General features: G+C 51.3%; 1 protein-coding gene across 4 annotated transcripts in view; it reads right to left on the bottom strand.

The window, feature by feature from the left end:
- The window catches only part of SLCO2B1 (solute carrier organic anion transporter family member 2B1), a 56,800-nt gene that overhangs the window by 2,236 nt on the left and 34,026 nt on the right, over window positions 1–20,538 (bottom strand). For all 4 annotated transcript variants that reach the window (XM_053560922.1, XM_053560923.1, XM_053560921.1 and 1 more), the window contains exons 8-13: window positions 14,301–14,403; window positions 9,514–9,871; window positions 6,471–6,636; window positions 3,270–3,433; window positions 1,027–1,091; window positions 564–684 (exon numbers count right to left, since the gene is read on the bottom strand). In XM_053560922.1, the coding sequence (XP_053416897.1) occupies window positions 564–684; window positions 1,027–1,091; window positions 3,270–3,433; window positions 6,471–6,636; window positions 9,514–9,871; window positions 14,301–14,403 (977 nt within the window). The remainder of the gene's footprint in view (window positions 1–563; window positions 685–1,026; window positions 1,092–3,269; window positions 3,434–6,470; window positions 6,637–9,513; window positions 9,872–14,300; window positions 14,404–20,538) is intronic.

Here is a 20,538-nt window from a genome sequence, read left to right as displayed (position 1 = left end):
GCTCTTCCCAGAGCTGGAGGTGACCAGGTCCTGGCCCTCAGTTCTGCTAGCCCAGCCTCTCCACATCCAGCCCAGACCAGTGGCCTTGGTGCCTCGAGGTGCCTCTGAGTTCCCCAAGTTACAGATGGGAAGACTGAGCCCCAGACAAGGTAAGTCCCATAATGGGGAGATAGAGCCAGGCCTGGAACCCCGCACTTTCACCCCAACCCCCAGCCTCTAGTCCCTCTCAAGCGGGCTGCTCCCCTGATTGTCCCTGAGTTCCTGCATAGACTCTGCAACCAGACAGCTTGGGGTCAAGGCCCAGCGTTGCCAGTTTTTGCTGTGTAACCTTGGACACATAACTTTAACTCTCAGTTTCCGTATCTAGACAAGGGAAAGACAATGTATATATATATATATATATATATATAATTACAGGATTTGTGAGCTCGGCACTGGCTACAGCACCTGTCACCCAGTAGGTGGACTTAAACGGGACCTTCCCCTCAGCTGGTACCCTACCAGACCTGGGGTCCTCAGAGCATTCCCAGAACCGTTCCCACATTCTCTGGCCCAGGCCTCACCGGTTTCGGAGCAAGTCATGGTCGTAGTAGCGGCAGACAGCTCGATGCCCACAGCGTTGGGCCCAGTGCACACAAGTGGTGTCAATGGCACTGCCGTGGATCACTGGGCTGGGCATCCAGGCTGGGGAAAGAGGGGCTTAGGGGTCAACGGAGGCCACATTCCCGCCCCACCCCCTCCCTGGCATGTGCAACTAGGGGATCTGGGCACCTGGATCTTGGCTCAGAAGTCTTTGGCCCTCAAGCCCACCCCTATCCCTGTACCCAAAGTGGCCTCTTGACAGGCTATACAGCCTCTGCTCACACACTGCCTCGTGGAGAGCTGGTCGGGTCTGTCACCCCATGTGCTTGAGAGCCCTAAGGTGAGGGACTGGGTCCCTGTTCTGCATATGCACCCCAGGCCTGGCACACAGTCGCCATTTGGATCCCCTTCACCACCACCAATGGTTCCAAGCAGACTATTTACCTAAAACTCTCAGAAGCATGAACTGGATGCCCACGGCCAGAGTCTTGTCTTCTTTCTTCACTCCTCTAATAAGCAGACACGTGGCACCATGAGGGTGGAGGTTCCAGCCACCATGCAGCAGTGTGGAGGGGCTCTCCCCATGCCCTTCTCTCTCACCACCCAGCACCAGCCTTCCTCTTTGTCAAACATCTGGTCTGGGGGGCTCAGAAATGCCCAACACAGCAAACCACCAAATTGGTTTCTTGTGTGGATGAGCAAAGAAAGTCCTGGAGAGTTGGGCATTTCTGAGCCCCCCAGATCAGACCTGCACCCATCTCCTTTTAGTGAAGAGCCTGGTCCCTTTGCACCAGGCACACCCACTGACCATCAGGGTCCTGTGTGACCTCCAATGTTCTTAGTCCTGGACACTGCCCCTCTCTCCCCATACCTGGTCCCACCAAATCTTCCTCTTTTTCCTACACTTAGCAAGACCTGGATCTTGGATTGCCAGACACTCCCTCCTGCTTCCTCTATCACTGTAATGCCCCAGCCTGGGATCCTCTGGCTCTTCCTAAATAACACCAGTGGCTGGCCTTGACTGTGGGCTCAGTAATTCTATACTGTAGCCCACACACCCCTATGAGCTAGGTCTATCTATCATTAGCCCCATTTTACAGATAAGGAAACTGACTTATATTAAATGACTTGGCCAAAATCCCATGGCTGATGGTGTCAGAGCCAGAATCTGTGCAGCCCAGAGCCTGTGTTCTCTACTTCTCTTAGGTCACCTGTCGGGGCATTCGATTCCTCTTCTCTCTCTCTCTCTTATGTCTTCTAATATTTGTGAGGGGCTCCATCCCCTATCTAATTTCCTACAACGTAGATAGTGAATAAAATAATCCCAGCAAAGGGAAAATTGGAATTATCTTGCTCTGAGGTCCTCATGATATTGTGAAATATATATTGGGTCTTCCTGGCATGCACCTCCTTTAAAGTGATAAGTGCCTTTGTATGCTAATGAAGTGACTAACGCTGGCAGCCCCTAAGTAACAGGATGGGGACCTGTCACCAGAGGGACCAAGGGAGGCTTAGAGGGTTCAGACTTTTAGCCCCAACCCCAACCTCTAGGGAGAGGAAAGGGGCTAAAGTTTGATCGCCAATGGCCAGTGAGTTAATCAATCATGCCTGCGTGATGGAGCTTTATTAAAAACCTGAAGGACTGAGTCTGGAAGTTTCTGGAGAGCCACACATGAAGGCTCCTGGAAGCTAGTGCACCTAGGGAGGGCCTGGGAGCTCCGCCCACATGCCTCACCACACACATCTCTTCATCTGTGTCCTTTGTAATATGTTTTATAATAAACCAATAAATGTGAGTAGGTGTTACCCTGAGTTCCAAGAGCTGCTCTAGAAAATTAATCATACTCAAGGCAGGGGTCAGGGAAACCGAACTTATAGCCAGTTGGTCAGAAGCACAGGTAAAACAAATTGGGGCTTGTGACTGGCAGAAGTTGGGGACAACTTTGTAAGACTGAGCCCTCAACCTATGGGATCTGATACTATCTTCAGGTAAATGGTGTTGGAAATGAATTGGTGTGTCTACTGCAGAATGGATTTCTTAGTGTGTGTAAAAATACCCCTATACTTCTGTGCTGAATGTTGAGTGAGAGAATAGAAAAAAAAACCCCTACCCCAGAAGACCCTGACTTTGGACTCAAATGACAATATGTCCAGTCCAGTAGGTACTCTCAGGACAAAGGTTAGAAAGTCCTTGGATCAAAAACCAGTGCTCAGCATTCGGAATCATGGACCACGCTGATGTAGCTTCGTTTCCCAGCTGCACTTCCTGCGTCTCATCTATTGCATGAAGGGTGGGGGTGGAGAGTCCACTTCTTCCTCACAGTATAATGCTCTCTCTCAGGGAGGCCAGGACAGGGCCTGAGGTATGGCCTTCCTTCCCATGGGCAGGTAGATGCCTTGGCTCTGGGCTAGGCCACCAGTACCATTCCACCTAACACTAGCCATGGGACTGAGGCAGTTCCTGAACTTCTCTGAGCCTCAGTTTTCTTATCTGCATGATGGGGGAGACAGCCTCACCTCAGCAGGCTGCCATGTGGATGAAGACAGGCCAGTGAGGGCTTACTCTGTGGCGGGGACCAGGACACACAAGTGGCCTCCTTCCTCAAACTCTTCCTCAGAATTCCTTGTCCTGCCTGTGGTTAAGGACCTCTTAGTGTCTACCGGCCCTGCCCAACCCCCACCTTCACCTTATGATGAGCATGAAGGAGGGTGTGTGGGTGGCACCGGCCAGTGCCGCACCCAGGCTGACCAGGAGCATGAAGGGCAGCACCAGGTGGCTGCAGGCTGAGTTGCAGGAGCCCGCTGGCACAGGGCCACCCCCTACCACACAGCTGCAGTTGGTGTAGAAAACCTAGGGAGGTAAGAGCGGGGGAGAAGAACCTTCAGGAGCCTCCAAGGGCAGGCAGCTAGCCAATGCCTGAGGCCCGGGAAGGCTTGTGAAAGGCCCAGGGGCCCAGAGCCTGCTGGTATCTGTAACTTCTGATCCGCTGGCTGAGTCAGGACAGCTTGAGGAGCTAGGCAGGTACCCAGACATCGGCTGTGTCCACACAAATTGGGCTGCTCCTGGGCTGAGGCTTTTTGCAGGAGAGGAAATTACAGAGAGAAAGAGGGAGGGACCCAGAAGAGCATCACTCCCTAAACACTACACACTAACTGCAGGGAAAATGTCCCCAGGCTGGGCCTCCAGTGTGTTTGATCCCAGCCTACATTCACACTCCTTAGGTAGCCTGGAAAACCTCCAGCCAAAAAAATTAAATTAAAAAAAAAAGAAGTGATCTCTGGCAGCCAGGGCCCTCCGGCACCTGATGGGAGTGAGGCCAAGTCAAGAAGCCTGGGCCTTGCTTTTCTTCCCCACAGACTGGAGCTTCCACGGGGGGCACAGTGGTTGGGAAGCCCTGAACGGGGTGCAGGGAGCCTTGGAAGGATTTTAAGCAAAAGAGGGATGAGACCTGATAGTACAGAAGCTGGGGCACGGAGGAGGGACTGGGTTGGGGAGTGGTGTTGGAAGTGTGTGGAGAAGAGTTTGGACTTGAAGTTACTTAGGACATGGGATTAGGGAAGGCCGGGTGGTGGGGGGAGAGAACACGTAGGCTCGGGGGACTGGATGCTCTCTCTATGTTCTGGCAGAGCTGACATGCAGGCCAGGCTGTGCTGCCATGGGCGTGATCTTTTCAGTACGCCCCGTTTTAAACTGCAGGAAAAGTCCAGACCTCCAACTGAAGGCGAGAGACATGGTGGAGGAGGAAGGCGCTCAGGCAAGGTTACTGGAAGGAGATCCTGCCCTGTTTCTTTTAGAAGCAGAAGCTTGCTGGGAGAGATGGAAAGGCTAGAGACCTTCCTCTTGGGCTTTTCCTGACATTTCAGTCACATTCATGTAATTCCACAGCTGGAAGTTCTTATAAATGACTTCACTCTCTGAGTCTCACTCCCCTGGGACATCTCACTCCCCACGCCATGACCACCCACCTCCCCATCACACCTGGGTCACTCTCTCATTGACGAGGCATTACAGAGCACAGCTGTGCTGGGCACCGAGCCACCCATCCCTTAGCTCACCATGAGCCGGAGGAAGCAGATATATCAAGGCCCAATTCCAGGCCAGTGTGACAGTCCCTGAGTGCTGGCCTGGTCTCAGCTGCACCCTCCTCCAAATACTGTTCCCAAGCCCAAGCCTCTGTGATGTTCCAAAGAGGGGGCTGGGCTGGGAGGCCAGAGCCCTGGGGTCCAGATCTAGCTCTGCTACTGACACTTTGGGCAATGCCTGGCCCGTGCTTGGGACTCCATTTCTCATCTGTCTAATGGACAGGAGTGTATATTAGTGCTTAAAATGTCCTAGGCACGGTGCTCCATGCTTTTCCTGGTTAACACTGTGTGGCTCTTCATTTACTATTTAATGAATTCATCTGGCACAGTGTCTGCTGTCAGTAGGCACTTAGTAATATCATACCCATTTTACAGACCAGGAAACTGAGGCACAGGTTAGATCATTTGCCTGAGGTAACAGAGCCAGTTAGAGGCAGAACAGGGATTTGAACTGGGTGATCTGACCTGTGTGTTCAGGGATCCATATCCACAGGCCTGCCAGGGATCCTGCCCCACCCACCAGGGCCTGGGGGCCTCTGGAAAGGCTCTCAGGGAGATCAAATTCGGTCAGAACAGTGAACACAAAGAGGTGCAAAAGGCTGGGGTTGTGATTATTCCAAATGCCAACAGTTTACACAGCCTACGCAGGGCCTGGCTGGCTTCTGCAGGACCACCAACCATCAGTAGGCACTCCACTCTGCACCAGCTGGGGTGGCCAAGGTCTGTCTCTGGAGGAGCCTGGGGCTCAGGTGCTGGTACTAGCTTAAGGGCAGGGATTCTGCAAGATGGACAGGGGAGAATTCTGGAGAGAGGAGGATGTTGTCATATAATAACGACCAGCCTGACACTCCCTCCTCCACATTTTACTACAGCCCAGGGGCCTGTGAAGGTGGATATTCTCCCCTTTGTCATTTGGGGGGACCCAGAGAAGGGGGATCCAGCTTGTCTCAGTGGCCTTCAAAGGTTCACACAGAATGCACTGCTGCTGATCACACAGCCCTCATTTCCCCACTGGGCTGCTTGGCTCTGAATCCTCAGCTCCTGGCTGGGAGGCCTTTGGTGGAGGTTTGTTGACTGACTGACAGACTGAATGGGCTTGTTGTGTCAGCCTCCTCACTGGTCTCTATGTCCTATCCTGTACTCTGCCTCAAGTGCCACTTGCCTGCTTAAAATTAGTCCACGGCTCCCCACTGCTTTCCAGGTTAAGTCCCTACTCTTGGCCTGGCATTCAAGGCCCTTCTTTTGTCTGGGCCTTGCTTTCCCTCCATGAACCCTTCTGATCCTGCTCTAACTAGTTCTTTGTAGTTTCTTGTGTGTGCATGTACATGTGTACCTGTGTGTCTGTGCGTGTATTTGCATTCTTGCAAATCTCTGCTTATGCTGCTCCCCATACTGGAAAGCCCTTCTCTCCCAACTCCTAGTTTACCTACTCATCCTTGAAGGTCTGGCACAAATGCTACCTCCTATGAAGCCTTCTGGGATGCTCCCAGGTGGGACAGGCTCCTTCCATCCCTGCAGGTACTTGGCACCTCTTCCCCTGCCTATCCACACCCTGGCCAATTCCTGTGAGTTATTTCCTTTCGCATCTTCCCTGGGTAGACAGCTGGGGGCCAGATCTGGTTCACCACCATGCCCTGGGTCTGGGCTGGCAATGAAAGCTTATTGAGAGAATAGTGTTCTACATCTGCCAACAGAAGGAGACAGACAGACAGACACAGAGCAAAGAAAGCCAAGAGAGTGAGGATATTCAGAGGTGGAGGGCGTGGCAGGGAAGGGCAGAAGTTGCTTCTGGAGGCCTGACTCACCTGGCTTTCATCCTGAGCCTCCCGGACTACCCGGCCTGTGCAGCCTGCATGGCATGGGGTGATGTATTCCACGTGAGCACTGGAGTCACACACAGGGTTAAAGTCATCCGATGGGCAGGAGCAGGGCTCCATGCAGTCTGGAAATAGCCCTGGCCTGGGCTGAGCACTGGTGGGAGAGAAGGCCACAGGATTGGCCTGGCTCTTCTCCCTCTGGCCACAGTGGGGCCCCCTCAGCCCTGCTAGCCCAGCTCCCCACCCTAAGAACAATAGCCAGAGATTGTAGCTCCACGCAGACATCCTCTACCGCCAGGGCTGCCTCATGAGGCATAGCAGCGAAATCTGAAACCCTCACACTGGAGGGATATAAGCAGGGAGAAGGGCTGGAAGCTCAGGAGGCCTCCCAAGGGTAACTCCTCCAGCCCCTGTATCCTCTGAGTCTTTGAACTTCTTCTCCAGGAAACACACGATAAGTTCCTCCCAGAATCAATGAGATGGATTGCTTCCTTTTCTCAGAAAATCAGAGCTATGACTATGGACCCAATCAGGAGACCTGATCACCGGTGGGATCGCCTACCTATTCTGGCCTCTGTCTGGGCCTCAGTGTCTCTGCCTGTCAGCTGGGCTGGGGTTTTGTCTTCCCCATTGCCATGCTGCTGCCGGGGCACGGTTTAGTCCCACCTGCCTCCCTCCTGAGGGCCTGCTCCCAAATTCCAGGGGTGTCCTTGCTCCAGGGCAAAGTGGGATACACAGGGGTGGGAGGTCAGTGAGAAGCTGAGTCTAAGGGAGCAGGAGGGGACAGAGAGGTGGCCCCTGGGACTCAGAGTACAACCTGGCTTCATGCTAGGAGCATGGCACACCTACCAGGAGGCAGAGGCTCACGGAGGCTGGTGCTTGGTTCAGGGTCCCACAGGGCCAAAGGCCAGGCTATGGAGGAGGAGGCCAGAGGGGGAAGCTGGAGGGTGTGGGTAGAGGCCCAGGCAGGCTTAGTGAAATTTCCATGGCATGGCAAAGAGGGCTGGCAGGGGCAGGAGAGACGGTCTATAGATAGGGTGTGGGGTGGGAACGGGGTTTATGGGCAAAGGTGAGCTCCTTTCCCTCCCCAAGGTAGAGGGTCTTCCTGTGAATGGAGGGGAAGATCACCAGCCACACAGTCCTTCCTTCCTCCCCTGCCAGACAGTCTGACACTGACTTGTGTGTCTGACATTGTCTTGACATGTCTCCTATGAGGGTGGCAGGGAGACAGGTTGGCACTGTCTGAGCCAAGGCCCATCAAGAGGCTGTGCCAGGGGATTCTGCCATGGAGAGGCACTTCCCAGGACACTCTGCAAGCAGCTGAAAGGCTGAGCAGGTGAGAGCTGGGACGCTCTTCCTTTGTCCCTGCTTTGTCATTGACCATTGGAGTAGGCTGCTTCACCCCTGTCCAAGCTGTGTGGGTGACTTTACCTCGCTGAGCCTCACTATTCTCATCTGTAAAATGGGGCCTGGCCCCAACACAGAGATCCCATGGAGGTTCAAAGAGAGAGAGATAGAATACAGGAAGGCTGGGTGGGGCACTGGGCACTCGGGAGACCCTCAGCAATTGCAGCTGCAAACTTCGTTAGTTGAAAAGCTCTCCTCAATTTGCTGAATCGGACCCAAAAGGCTTCTTCAGTGAATTAGAAGACAGAATTCAGTAAATAAATTGCAAGAATATAGGTGAAAGCACAGGTAAGATGAGATGTCATGGCCAAAGAGTGAGAGGGGGAAGAGAGATGGGCATGTTGGATGTACCGGCTTTTTCCTCATTCACCTCTTTTAACATCGTGGTCAAATGCCCATTTACTTTTTACTGTAAAAGTCATTTGAAAATTGTGGCTCCCTCCTCAGAAGAGAGGCTTCCTGAGGGCATGGCTAAAGCCCTCACAGCAATGCCTAGATCAGGGCTGTGCACACAGAAGGCCTCAGTGCAGAAAGCAGAGTTGCCCCACCCTCACCCCAATTTGGGAAAAGGAGTCAGGACAGGAAAGGAAAGGAGGGGAGGGAAAGAGTTGGGAGAGGGCAGTGAGGGTGGGATCTGGGACAGACAGGGGACAGCCTGGGTCCTCCTTGGCCTTGAGCTGACCTCCCCACCGCCACACGGAAGGAACTCCAGGTGAGGACAGTTGACACCTGGGTGATGGCAGGAGGCGTCAAGGAAGAGGTGGGTACAGAGGAAGCTGGGGAATTCTAGCTGGGTGTTGGGCTAACCTAAGCCTGGAATAGTTTCCAGGAAAAAATGAAATCATTTCTGGAAAACAGGCAGGGATGTAACTTCCAACATCCTCTCCAAGAAGTCTCCCAAGGGGAAAGAACGAGAGTGTGTTTTTTGTGTGTGAGTGTGTGTGTGTGTGTGTGAGAGAGAGAGAGAGAGAGAGAGAGAGATGGTTGTGGGGGCAGGAAAGTGGGAGGGAGCTAAGCCTCAGCAGCCTGGAGTGGCCCTCACAGATGTGGAAAAAGAATTCTGAAATGTTAGGGTCATGGAACAACTAAAAAGTCAGAGGTCTGCAGTCCACCCCCTTCCCAGTGCCCCTCTGCAGTTTCCCTGAGAGGGTGTCCAGCCCCGGCTCACCCCCTCTCCCACCCTGCTCCTGGGGCAGTCTGTGTCATCATCTGGCTGAGCTGGGTCGTGCTTTCTGTGATGTGGTCTCCATCCAACCCTTGCAGGACCTAGAGGACTTAGCCACTCTGGAGATACCATGGCACAAGTGGCTTTGGCCTGTCTCAGCCTGGAGCCTGGAGGAGGAGGGAAGGGAGATGTAGGAGGTCCCCATCCTCCAAGAGGAAGGCCCCAGGCCTTAGCTTTTCTGCCCTTAGAGTCCTATGTTAGTATTCAGGTACCCCTTCTAGGGGTGCCTGACACCTTCACTGGAACCTTCCAGAGCATCCCATTGCTTAACTCGAATAGAAAGGTGAGGACATGGTGCCACAGGGGAGCTGAGGTTGGAGCCACTGACCTGGCTCCTGCCTGAAACCCCTGTCTTCCCCTGGCCCGCCCTGCACATCTCACCCTGGCTCATGCACTCACCCAGGCTGGCGGGGAATGCCTGCAATCTGGTGGGTAGGGCAGCCCATGAAGAAAAGAGGCAGGCCAAGGAGGAGGCAGAACAGCGAGCCCAGCAGGCAAAGGAAGCTGCTGCGCATGGGCCCCAGGCGGAGGCGCTTGACCAAAACACCGCCCACCACGATGCCCACGATGGCCAAAGGGAAGGTGCAGCTGCCGATGAGCAGGTTGGCGTAGGAGGCGGTGACCGAGAACTGGCGCTCCAAGAACTTCGGCAGGAAGGTGGCCATGCCTGCCACCATAGAAGACAGGCACACCTGGGACAGTACTACCAGCAAGAAGATGGGGTGGCTCAGGGTCCGCAGCAGCACCCTGGGGAAGACTGTTGGGCACGTGCAGAGACGGTCAGAACAGGTGGCCAGCCACAGCATCCGTTACTGCCTCCCCCCAGACCCCACCGAGACCGTTCCATTTCTTCCATCCCATCCCACTTAATTGTGTTATAGTCAATTCCACACTTGACCTCTTTTGGTTTAATTCTACTCTATTTTTGAAATTCCATTTCGTTGAGTTAGACTTCATTTTTGATATGTGGCCTGATCATAGCTCACTGCAACCTCAAACTCCTGAGCAAGCAATCTTCCTGCCTCAGCCTCCCAAGTAGCTGGGAGTGCAGGCACCCACCAAGATGCTCAGCTAATTTTTCCATTTTTAGTAGCTATAGGGTTTTGCTCTTGCTCAAGCTGGTCTTGAACTCCTGGGGATTCAAGGGTTCTCCTGCCTCAGCCTCCCAGAGTGCTAGGATTACAGGCCTGAGCCATGCTGCTCAACTTTATTTTCCCATTCAACTCTATTTGATTCCTTATAGTTCTATTTCATGTTATACTGTTATCTATTTCATCCATCCATTTTTTTTTTATTCTTCTTATCTATTCCTTTTCTTTACTCAGCCTGTCTTGCTATAGTTCTTTCCAGGCCAATGCAGGCTTTTGTCCTCCCTTCTGTGTCCCCAGCGCAGACCCTCACCTCCCCACATGTCCCCATCCCTAGTTGGTGTTTCTCCACAGCACATCACCTAACACACTGCACCTTACTCATCTTACTCATCTAGCTGTGCCGTTGCCGCTCCACCAGACTGTAAGCTTCCTTCAGAGCAGGGGGTTTTGTCTGTTGTATTATTTGCTGAATCTCCAGAGCCCAGGGCATAGTAGTCACTCAATAAATATTTGTGGAATGAATGAATAGATGTACAGACTAATACATGATCAAATGTCAAAATGTCTGGGGTGGAATCTAAGACCTCCAAAGAAGGAGAAATCTGGGCAGGCCTGGTGCTGGGAGGCCTCGCGGAGGTAGGACTTAAATAATGTGGGATCTGGAGAGGTGGAGCCGGAAACGAAAGGAATTCCAAGCAGGGTAAAAGTTTGGGGACAGGAATAGAAGTGAGTGTTCTGGCAGTGGGGTCCTCCCTGGTCTCCTGCTAGCCCTAAAACAGGTTGTTCATGGGTTGCCCTCATTGCAAGTCTGCTAAGTTGAAGGGCACAGAAGGGTGGGTATGTCCCCTCCTCTCTGGGCTTTTGTGCTCTCATCACTAGAGGCAGCCCAGGTGATATCTCAGAGCACCTTCTGTTCTGACATTTGCAAACCTCTGTCCACTAACAACACAAGATGGAGAGGCGTGCATCTGCCTGCAGTCAGTGAGATGGAGGTTAGAGGTGAGGTGTGGGGCGGGGGAGAGGAGGAAAGGCCTTCCCAAGCTGGGTTGGTGCAAAAAGAAGGTGCTGGAGGTACTCTGGGCCAGGTGGAGGTTCCCTTTTGTTCCTGCAACAGCAGGACAGGACCTCAGATGTGTGAGATTTGTGTCTGTCCCCAGAGCATGGCCAAGCCACTTAGTTCCCTATCCCTGGGCCAGGCCAGAAGCTATTTCCTTGGGAGCCAGAAAATAAAGACAGACAGTCCAGAAGGGATGGATGGGGCTATGGTTGTGGAATTCCCCCTCCTTTATAACCCAGGCCTGCTTTGTGCCCGGGGTCCCAGCGCATGCACTCAATGTAAGCAGCCAGCAGGCAGCCAGCATTTGCAGTGGGGAGTTGTAAAGCTGGCCCTTGCCCAGGTAGCTGCTCCAGCCCCACTTCTGGCCATGAGCTGCTCAGGGCATCTGAGGCCCTGTAAGAGCCATGGAATTTCAATCTTCTTGACCTAAGTTATACAGGTTCCTTCAATGCATGGCGTGGCCCAGAGAGGGGCAGGGACTCACCCAAGTTCACCCAGAGAGGCTAGAGCAAGGCCAAGAGTTCCCAGGATCCTTTGACTCCCAGTACAAGGACTGCTCCCCCTTTCTGCCCCTCCCCCATTCCTGTGCCTCTCCAGCTGCCCGACTCCAGAGGACTCCATCCCGCTGTTCCCATCCCATCTCCTGCACTAAGCACTGCAGTGCACTTGTGCCCATCCTTCATCCCTCCTCAGCATCCACAGCCTGCCTCCAGAACAGATGGAAAATTCCTGGAGGAGAAGAGCTATGCCTTTCACTCAGATGGGGCCAGCTGAGGGGAGTTCCAGGGCCTGTCTCCAGCTCCGAGGCAGATCTTCCCCATGGGAGCAGGTCTTCCCTCAGCTCAGTACAATGTCTCTGACAAGTGAGACAATCAGACAAGACAGGGCCTCCCTCCTGATGAGGAAGACACAGCCCTCCTCAAATAGGACAGGTCTTTGTTCAGTTTAGGGACTGTTAGGGGTTTCCCTTAACTCAAAGACAGTTAAGTCTTCCCCATTAGATAGAGAACCTCTTCATTTCAGGGGCTGTGTCTCTCCCATCAGACTGGGACCTTTTCTACCCTAGAGGTCAGGTCCCTTCCATCGGACAAGATAGGTTATCCCTTCATTCATGAACTATGTATCTTGCATCAGGGAGACTGTGTCCCCCATCTGATAGAGGCCTTCCCCCATTCAGGGGCTACTTTTCCCTATGAGTTTAGGGTTCTTTGGCTGGGTGTGGTGGTTCATGTCTGTAATCCTAGGTCTGGGAGGTGAAGGTGGGTGGATCGCTTGAGCTCAGGAGTTTGAGACTAGCCTGAGCAGGAGCAAGACCTTGTCTCTTCTAAAAATAGAAAAAAACAGCTGGGTGTTGCGGCATATACCTGTAGTCCCAGCTGCTTGGGAGGCTGAGGCAAGAGGATTGCTCAAGCCCAGGAGTTTGAGGTTGCTGTGAGCTATGATGCCATGGCACTCTACCCAGGGCACAGAGTGAGACTCTGTCTCAAAAAAAAAAAAGAATTTAGGGTTCCTCCAGCTGAGGGACCAGGACCATGATGTTTCCTCCTCCCTGTGACTCCTCCATGGTCCCCCATGGTCCCAGGAAGTCAAGGCCAGGTCTTAGGGTCAGCCTAGCCCCTGTGAAGCTCAGCAGAAGCAGGTTGGCTAACTACCCACAGGGCTTGTGAACAGCCCTGCCTGGGCCCTGTCGAGGCTCATGTTAAAGCTGAAACCACCAGAAATAATCTGGCCTAGAATACTCACTCTAGCATCCAATTTCGGCAATTGACCCCAGCTTCCCTCTGGGCAGGAGCCAAAGCAGTGATTAACAAGCAGTTCCATGGCGCAGTGTGCTAGGGCCTTCTAGCAGCTGGGGGTGACCTGAGGCTAGTGAGTCCAGGCCCCTGCCCCAGAGTCCAAGCCCTCTCTTTCTCTGGGAATGCTGAGGAACCCAGGGAGATTACTGTTATCCTAACATCAAGTCTTGGGAAGCTCTTCCTCAAAATTGACCTAATCCTTCCTTTTGCAAAGGTAGTCAGTGAGAAATTAAGTCCTGCTAAACCACAGGCAGCTCAATTTACTGTCCTTGGACATGCTCAGGATAGTAACAGTAGAGTAGGAGTCATAATAGACAGAATTATACCTTACATAGGTATCGTGTTTGTAATAGTATACAGAGCTTTCCATGCATCAACCCATGTGATTCTCTACTAGTCCTTGAGTGAGCCAGAGCAACCCAGTCTTCCAGATGAGGAAACTCGGGTTAGAGAAGGAAAGCAACTCCCATAAGATGGGGCACTGGTCAGCTGACTTACCACAAGTGTTCTACAAGTGCTTGGCACACAGCAGGGCACTCACTTGATATTCACAGGACTGGAATCTTTAGATGGGACAGCCTAGTGACAATGTTTACTCTAGTTACCTACAGATTGAGTTTGTAGTCTCAGGATCATAGCCACATGGACCTTAGATCATTGAGTGTACTGTACAGATGGAGAAACTGAGGCCCAGAGAGAAGCAAGGACCCAGAACAAAAGCCCAGGTGCCTGGATTTTAGCCTACAACTCCTTCCACTTTTGCCCAGGCTGGGAATTTAACAATTTCCTGGGGGCCTCCCATTTGCAGGCATGGAGTTGGTGGGATGAAAGGAAGGAAGGCTCATACATGAGCATTCAGCAGAGGTGATGACCTTCAGGAGCATAGTGCTCAGGGGATGGGCTGGATATGGCACAGATTGGAGCTGATATAGAAGCCTAAGCATTCTAAGAGCCCATAGAAGGGAGGGAAGCAGCCTTGTTGGCCAGGAGAGACCTTTTGGAAGAAAGTGAGGCTCTAGAGGGAGACTGACCTGGAGGGACAGGGAAGATTTTGATAGATAGCAATAAAATCTGTTGTTCCAGGCAGAGAGGATTTCATGAGCAAAGGCTCACAAAGAGTTTATGGTGCTCATGAGGTTCCTGTGGGTGGAGAAGATGAATCGAGAACAGCGGGCAGGATCCTGTGTAGCGTCCTTGGCTTCTCTGGCTCTGCCTCCCCCAACCTGGCCAGAGCTCACTTACCTCTGATGAACTGGATCACAGTCAGGTCTGGTGCAATCTGTGCTAAGCCATTCTGCTTCTCTGGGGACTCTCCAGGGCTCTTCTCAGAGGGGGGCTCCTTATCCTGGGGAAACACACAACCAAGGGCAGTCAGCTAGATGCCAGGGGTCCTGCTCAGAGAGTGCCACAGGTGGGGGCTGTCTCGTCAGGAGCAGTGGGGCCCACGGTGTCCATTTACTTTCGGCTATATAGGTATGCAGCATGTGGATCTGAAAGAATCACCCTCACCAGCCTCCACGTAACCCATTGTCATCACCATCCTTAAGATTGGAATAATCGCCTTCATCATCATGATTATTTCTATCACCTTAAGTATCACCCCCATTCACATCGCCAATATCATCATGACTAAATGACTAATTGAGTAAGGTGATTGTTATCACTGTCTCTGTCACTGTCACCACCAGCAGCACCACTATCACTGTTATCCCAGTCGCCTGACCCTTCAGAATCACCACCACCGTCATGATTATCAGAATCATTGGTATCATTATTACTGTGTCTGACATCGTCATTATCCCTACCACTGTCTTCACCAATGTCAGTGTCACCAACCTCATCTCCTTCACCACTACCACCATCACCAAACCACCACTGTCACCAATCCCATCACCACCCCATCATCAAAATCTCCATTACTGACATCGGTATCATTGTTATTGCTAACATCAGCGTCGCCTAGTTCATTGGCACAATTATCATCAGTGTTGCTGTCAGCATCCGCATAGCATCCTTACCACTCTCACTGTTCCCATTACCATCACCAACATGGTGACCACCTCACCTCTATCTTCAGTTATCATGTCACTCCCAACTGTCATCACCTGGAGAGTCACCAGGAGCAAGAGCCTCTAGTGAGCTATACCTACAAACAGGCTGGGGTGGTTTGGGGCACCAGGCCCATCTTGTTCTAGACCAGTGGTTCTCAACCTTCCTAATGCCGTGACCCTTTAATACAGTTCCTCATGTTGTGGTGACCCCCAGCCATGGATTAAAGGGTCGTGGCATTAGGAAGGTTGAGAAACACTATTCTAGACTATCTGCTGGGACAGAAAGGGAACCATACTGAGGAGGTAACAGACAATAGCCCCTCTTCTTAAATAAACAAGATCATACTCACAGGACATGCTTAGCTCTGAGCCCACAGTATGAGGATGCCCACTGTCACCCTGAGTGAGGATGGCCTATGTGAAACTCCTGAAGAAGAGGTCTACTTTTCTTTTCTTTCGTCTTCTTCTTTTTCTTTTTTTTTTTTTTTAAGACAGTCTTGCTTTGTTACCCAGGCTGATGGACAAGGTGTACTCATAGCTACTACAGTCACATAGCACCATTCCCAGCTTATTTTTTTCTTATTTTTTATAGAAAAATATAAGGGTCTCACTATGTTGCCCAGGCTGGTCTCAAACTCCTGGCCTCAAGTGATCCTCCTACCTCAGTCTCCCAAAATGTTAGGATTATAGGATTACAGTGAGCCACTGCACCTGGCCTAGGAGAGGTATTTTATACTGGGGAAGAGAAGACTTGGTGTGTGTGATGGGGGCTGGTGCGAGGGGGTATACAATCACCTTCTTCTGATTGTCAGAAAGAAGGAAGGAAATGATAAGTAATGGTTATTGCCTACTGAGTACTTACTACACTCCAGGCACTGTTCTAATGACCAATGCATAACTTACTGAAACCTCATAACAACCTTCTGATGTAGGTACCTTTATAATCCCTGTTTTCAGGTAATGAAATTGGGACAGAGATAAAAAATAACTTTTTTTTTTGGTGACAGAGTCTGACTCTGTCGCCCCAGGTTAGAGTATTGTGGCATCAGCCTAACTAACAGCAACCTCAAACTCCTGGGTTCAAGTGAACTTCCTGCCTCAGCCTCTTCAATAGCTGGGACTATAGGTGCCCACCACGACACCCCCCTAGTTTTTCCATTTTTAGTAGCTATGGGGTCTCACTATTGTTCAGGCCGGTCTCGAACTCCTGAGCTCAAGTAATCCAGTCACCTTGACCTCCCCGAGTGCTAGGATTGCAGGCATGAGCCACTGTGCCCGACCTAATATAAAATAACTTGCCTCAAGTGGCATAACAAGCAAGTGTTCAGCTAGGCTCTGAACCCACAAAGCCTAACCCCAGAGCCTGAGAGCACTTTGCTGGTCCCCACCAAGTGCCCAGGGTGTTATCTGCATTCCTCTGACACAAAAATGCTGTGCGACAGGTACCATTACTGTGCACATTTCAGATGAGGAAACTAAGTCTTGGAGAAGTTGCTGCCAGCAGGGGGTCATTCAACTATAAGTGATCACGTGGGGTGCAATTCAGTCACACTCTTCTATGCAGGCATTGTGCCGGAATTAGACGCAATGAATTCCACAGAAGAAGACTTAAACTCAGGGTAAATGGCAGTTTGGAAGCAGCTGCCCTGGGAGGGAGTGAGTCTCCTGTAGGTAAGAGAGTGTAGGCATAGGCTGGAGGCCATCGGGAAGGCTGGTTGGGGCTGCAGAGCTCACCTGGGCTGCTGTGGTTCTGGCTCCTCTCCCCTTGTTGCCTGCGAGGTCCCTACAGGGCTCATGCTTTAGTCGGGACCTGACACACTCTATTTCTTCTTCTCCCATCTTGTTTTTCTTTCTTTCTTTTATAGCGATGAGGCCCCACTAGTTGTCCAGGCTGGTCTCAACTCTGGGCTTCAAGTGATCCCCCTTATTTTTCTTAGGGAATCTCAAGAGGCAAACACTGGATTTCCCCCTATTTCAGAACCACCACACTGGCCCCCACAGAGGGGGGAGTTTTGGAGCTTCTTCCTCCCAGCTCCCTGGTGTCCGCTGACCAGGGCTGCCTGGTCTCAGCTGAGTGGTTCATTCAAATGTTAATTTATGTGTGTTTGCTCCCCTGGGCTTTTCCCTTTCTATTCTCTCCCATCTTTCCAGCAGGGAGCAGGTTCTGGGTTTCTCCTCCTCAGCAGAGGTTCATGGCAGGCAGGAAGCAGTGATTGGGTTGCAAGATTGTCTTTCCTGCCTTTTGTCTCCAAAGCTTGAGTGCACTGAAAAAATTCCACTGGGTGATGTAAGGAGTGTGAGGAGAGAGGGAGGCCTCTGAGGATGAGGGGAAGGGAATGCCTTCTTTACAACTAAAAACTAGAAATGCAGGTAGAGCAGGGACCAAGCAGTCTGTGGGTTCCGAGAGCAGCTGAGAGCTTTACCCTCTAACATGGAGAACAAGGAAACAATTTGCTTACAAGAAGCAGGGTGCACGCTGACCTAGCGGAGGCTGGGCTCCCGTGTTCCCAACCACACCAAGATCCTTTCCCAGCATGTTAAGGGGCCTGCATGGGCCAGGATGGCAGGTGGACATCACTGACCAGGCTGGCCTGATACTGCTGTTTGCTGGGTGGTAGTGGGGTTGGACCACCCCCCACACTCCGTGCCTGGACACAGTACAAGTGAAGCCACCTTTACAGACTGATGAAGGGGTACAAGGCGAGAACTAGAGTAAGGGCCCCAAACCCTGTAAAAGAATAGGCTTAACTAAAATAATGATACTAATTAGCCACTGTCCCCTTGTTTGCCTGATAATAGTCACTGTTCTCTTGTTTACTTCCCTATACTTACTGGTAGAGGTAAAGATTCTGAACTTTTCTCTGTAGAAAGCATCACGTGTTCAGAACCAAGGTCGTTTTCAGATATCTTCCAGTTCCTGCACTCCAGTGGATTGACTGACCCACCCAGGCCAAGGAACTCACTCAACTGGTCTTGGACCCCCCCACTCAAGGAGCTAGGTTCCAGGGATTGGCTGGCCCACCCAGACAGCTGGCCCATGCCAAAGACTGATGATTCCGCCAGAAAACAGCCGATTAGCAGACCCTGCTCACCTAATCTGCTGCCCACTAAACTGTCTTTAAAAACCCTGTCCCCAGCCCCCCCAAAAAACACCCTGTTCCCTGGGCAGTGCCTGTAGCTCAGTGGGTGGGGCGCCAGCCACATACACTGAGCCTGGCCGGTTTAAACCCAGCCTGGGCCAGGTTAACAACAATGACAACTGCAACAACAGCAACAACAACAACAACAACAAAATAGCAGGCGTTGTGACAGGCGCCTGTAGTCCTAGCTACTTAGAAGGCTGAGACAAGAGAATTGTTTAAGTCCAAGAGTTTGAGGTTCCCGTGAGCTGTGACATACAGCATTCTACAGAGGACGACATAGAAAAACTCTGTCTCAAAAAACAAAACAAAAAACCAACAAAAACCCCTGGTACCCTTGCTGGGCGCTGTGGCTCATGCCTGTAATCCCACACTTGGGAGGCCAAGGCAGGGTGGTGATGGATTGCTCACAGGTTTGCGACCAGCCTGAGCCACAGTGAGACCTTGTCTCTCAAAATAGCCAGGCATTGTGGCGGACGCCTATAGTCCCAGCTACTTGGGAAGCTGAGGCAAGAGAATCACTTAAGCTCAGGAGTTTGAGGTTGCTGTGAGCTGTGATGCCACAGTACTCTACCAATGGGGACAAGTGAAATTCTGTCTCAAGGAAAAAAAAAAACCCCTGTCTCCCCAATTCTCAGTCAGGTGGATTTGAGAAATTTGTCCTATCTCCCTGATTAGCACTTTGTGGAATAAACTCTTCCCCTCTGTAAACCCTGCTGTCTCCGGACTGTGGCTTTCTCTTGGGCAGGGGGCAGATGTACCTGGCCGGGCGACAACATAAGACTTCAGGACTTTGGCCTCACCTCAGTGGGAGAGCCCTGAGAAAGGCGGAGGATAAATTTCCCAAAGATCTGGCATGATGGACATTCAGAGTAGAAACTAAGTTGATTTTTAGGGAAAATAAAGAATATCCATTTCATATACACGGAGGGCTGAGTCAAACCTTGTCTAGTCTTTACCTCCACTACTGGACTCTGAGCTCTGCAAAAGCAGGAATCATGTTCTCTGTTGAAACTCAGGTGCCTTAGCACAGGGCCCAGGGTGAAACTGTGGGTATCTGATAAACATCTATTAAAAGAAGAGGTGCAAGAGATGGCTGTCACCAGCCATGCGTGCAGCCAGTGCCAGGCTCCTGGAAGAAAAATGAGGACATCAAGAGGAGCTGCCAGGGAACTCTGGGGCTGCTAATGGTTCTGAGACAAAGGTTCCTGTGGAGCACCACAGGGGTTAGCAGAACTGAGATTCTAGGACCACACCAGTGTGTGGGCTGGTGGCTACCTGTGTACAAGCCTGCTCCAACTTCACTGACCTGCAAAGGTAGGAAGCTTACGCTCTTCCACACGTTGAGCACACAAACCTGAGGTCAACACCACATGACTAGAGAGTGACTGAACTCAGATCTGAGGCCAAGCTTGCCTGAGTAGAATACTCACGGTTTATCCACTAAGTCCTATCAGCCAGGAGCAGCCTTGGCAGAATTAGGAGGCACCATTGCAGGGGGGATTTGAAGGGGCCTCAGATCCCTCCATTTAAGTCTTATTTCTTTGGGTAAGGCACCCTGGGCCTTATAGCTGCACTGTCTGATGTGGCTCTAAGCGCTTGAAATATGGCTAGTCCAAATTGAGATACCCATAAGTGAAAAATACACATTGCATTTTGAGGGCTTAGTATAATTTAAAAAGACCGAAAAAAGGCTTGGTACGGTGGCTCACACCTGTAATTCCAGCCCTTGGGAGGCCAAAACAGGTGGATTGCCTGAGCTCACAGGTTTGAGACCAGCCTGAGTCAGAGCAAGACCCCGTCTCTAAAATATAGCCGGGCATTGTGGCAGGCACCTGTAGTCTCAGCTACTTGGGAGGCTGAGGCAAGTGGATCACTTGAACCCAACAGTTTGAGTTTGTTATGAGCTGATACGCCATAGCATTCTACCAAGGGTGACCAAGTGAGACTCTGTTTCAAAAAAAAAAAGGACTGAAAAATATTTCATCATTTATAAGAATTTTAGTGTATAATAAATATGTGGTTTAATGACAGTTAAGGTCATGGGGGCGGGGGAGGAAAAGCAGAGAGAGGGAAGGAGGGAGAGGGTGGGGCTTTGGTGTGTGCCACACCTTCTGGGGGCAAGACATGATTGCAAGAGGGACTTTACCTAACAAATGCAACCTGGCTTATTGTACCCTCAATGAATCCCCAACAATAAAAAAAAAGAGAAAAAATAACAATAAATAAATTAATCTGTGGTTTACATAAAACAGATTATTAAAATTAATTTCTTTTACCCCTGAATGT

The sequence above is a fragment of the Nycticebus coucang genome, chromosome 14 (assembly GCF_027406575.1).
Source record: "Nycticebus coucang isolate mNycCou1 chromosome 14, mNycCou1.pri, whole genome shotgun sequence".
In the NCBI taxonomy this organism is placed as follows: domain Eukaryota; kingdom Metazoa; phylum Chordata; class Mammalia; order Primates; family Lorisidae; genus Nycticebus; species Nycticebus coucang.
This window is presented reverse-complemented; position numbering and strand designations above follow the sequence as displayed.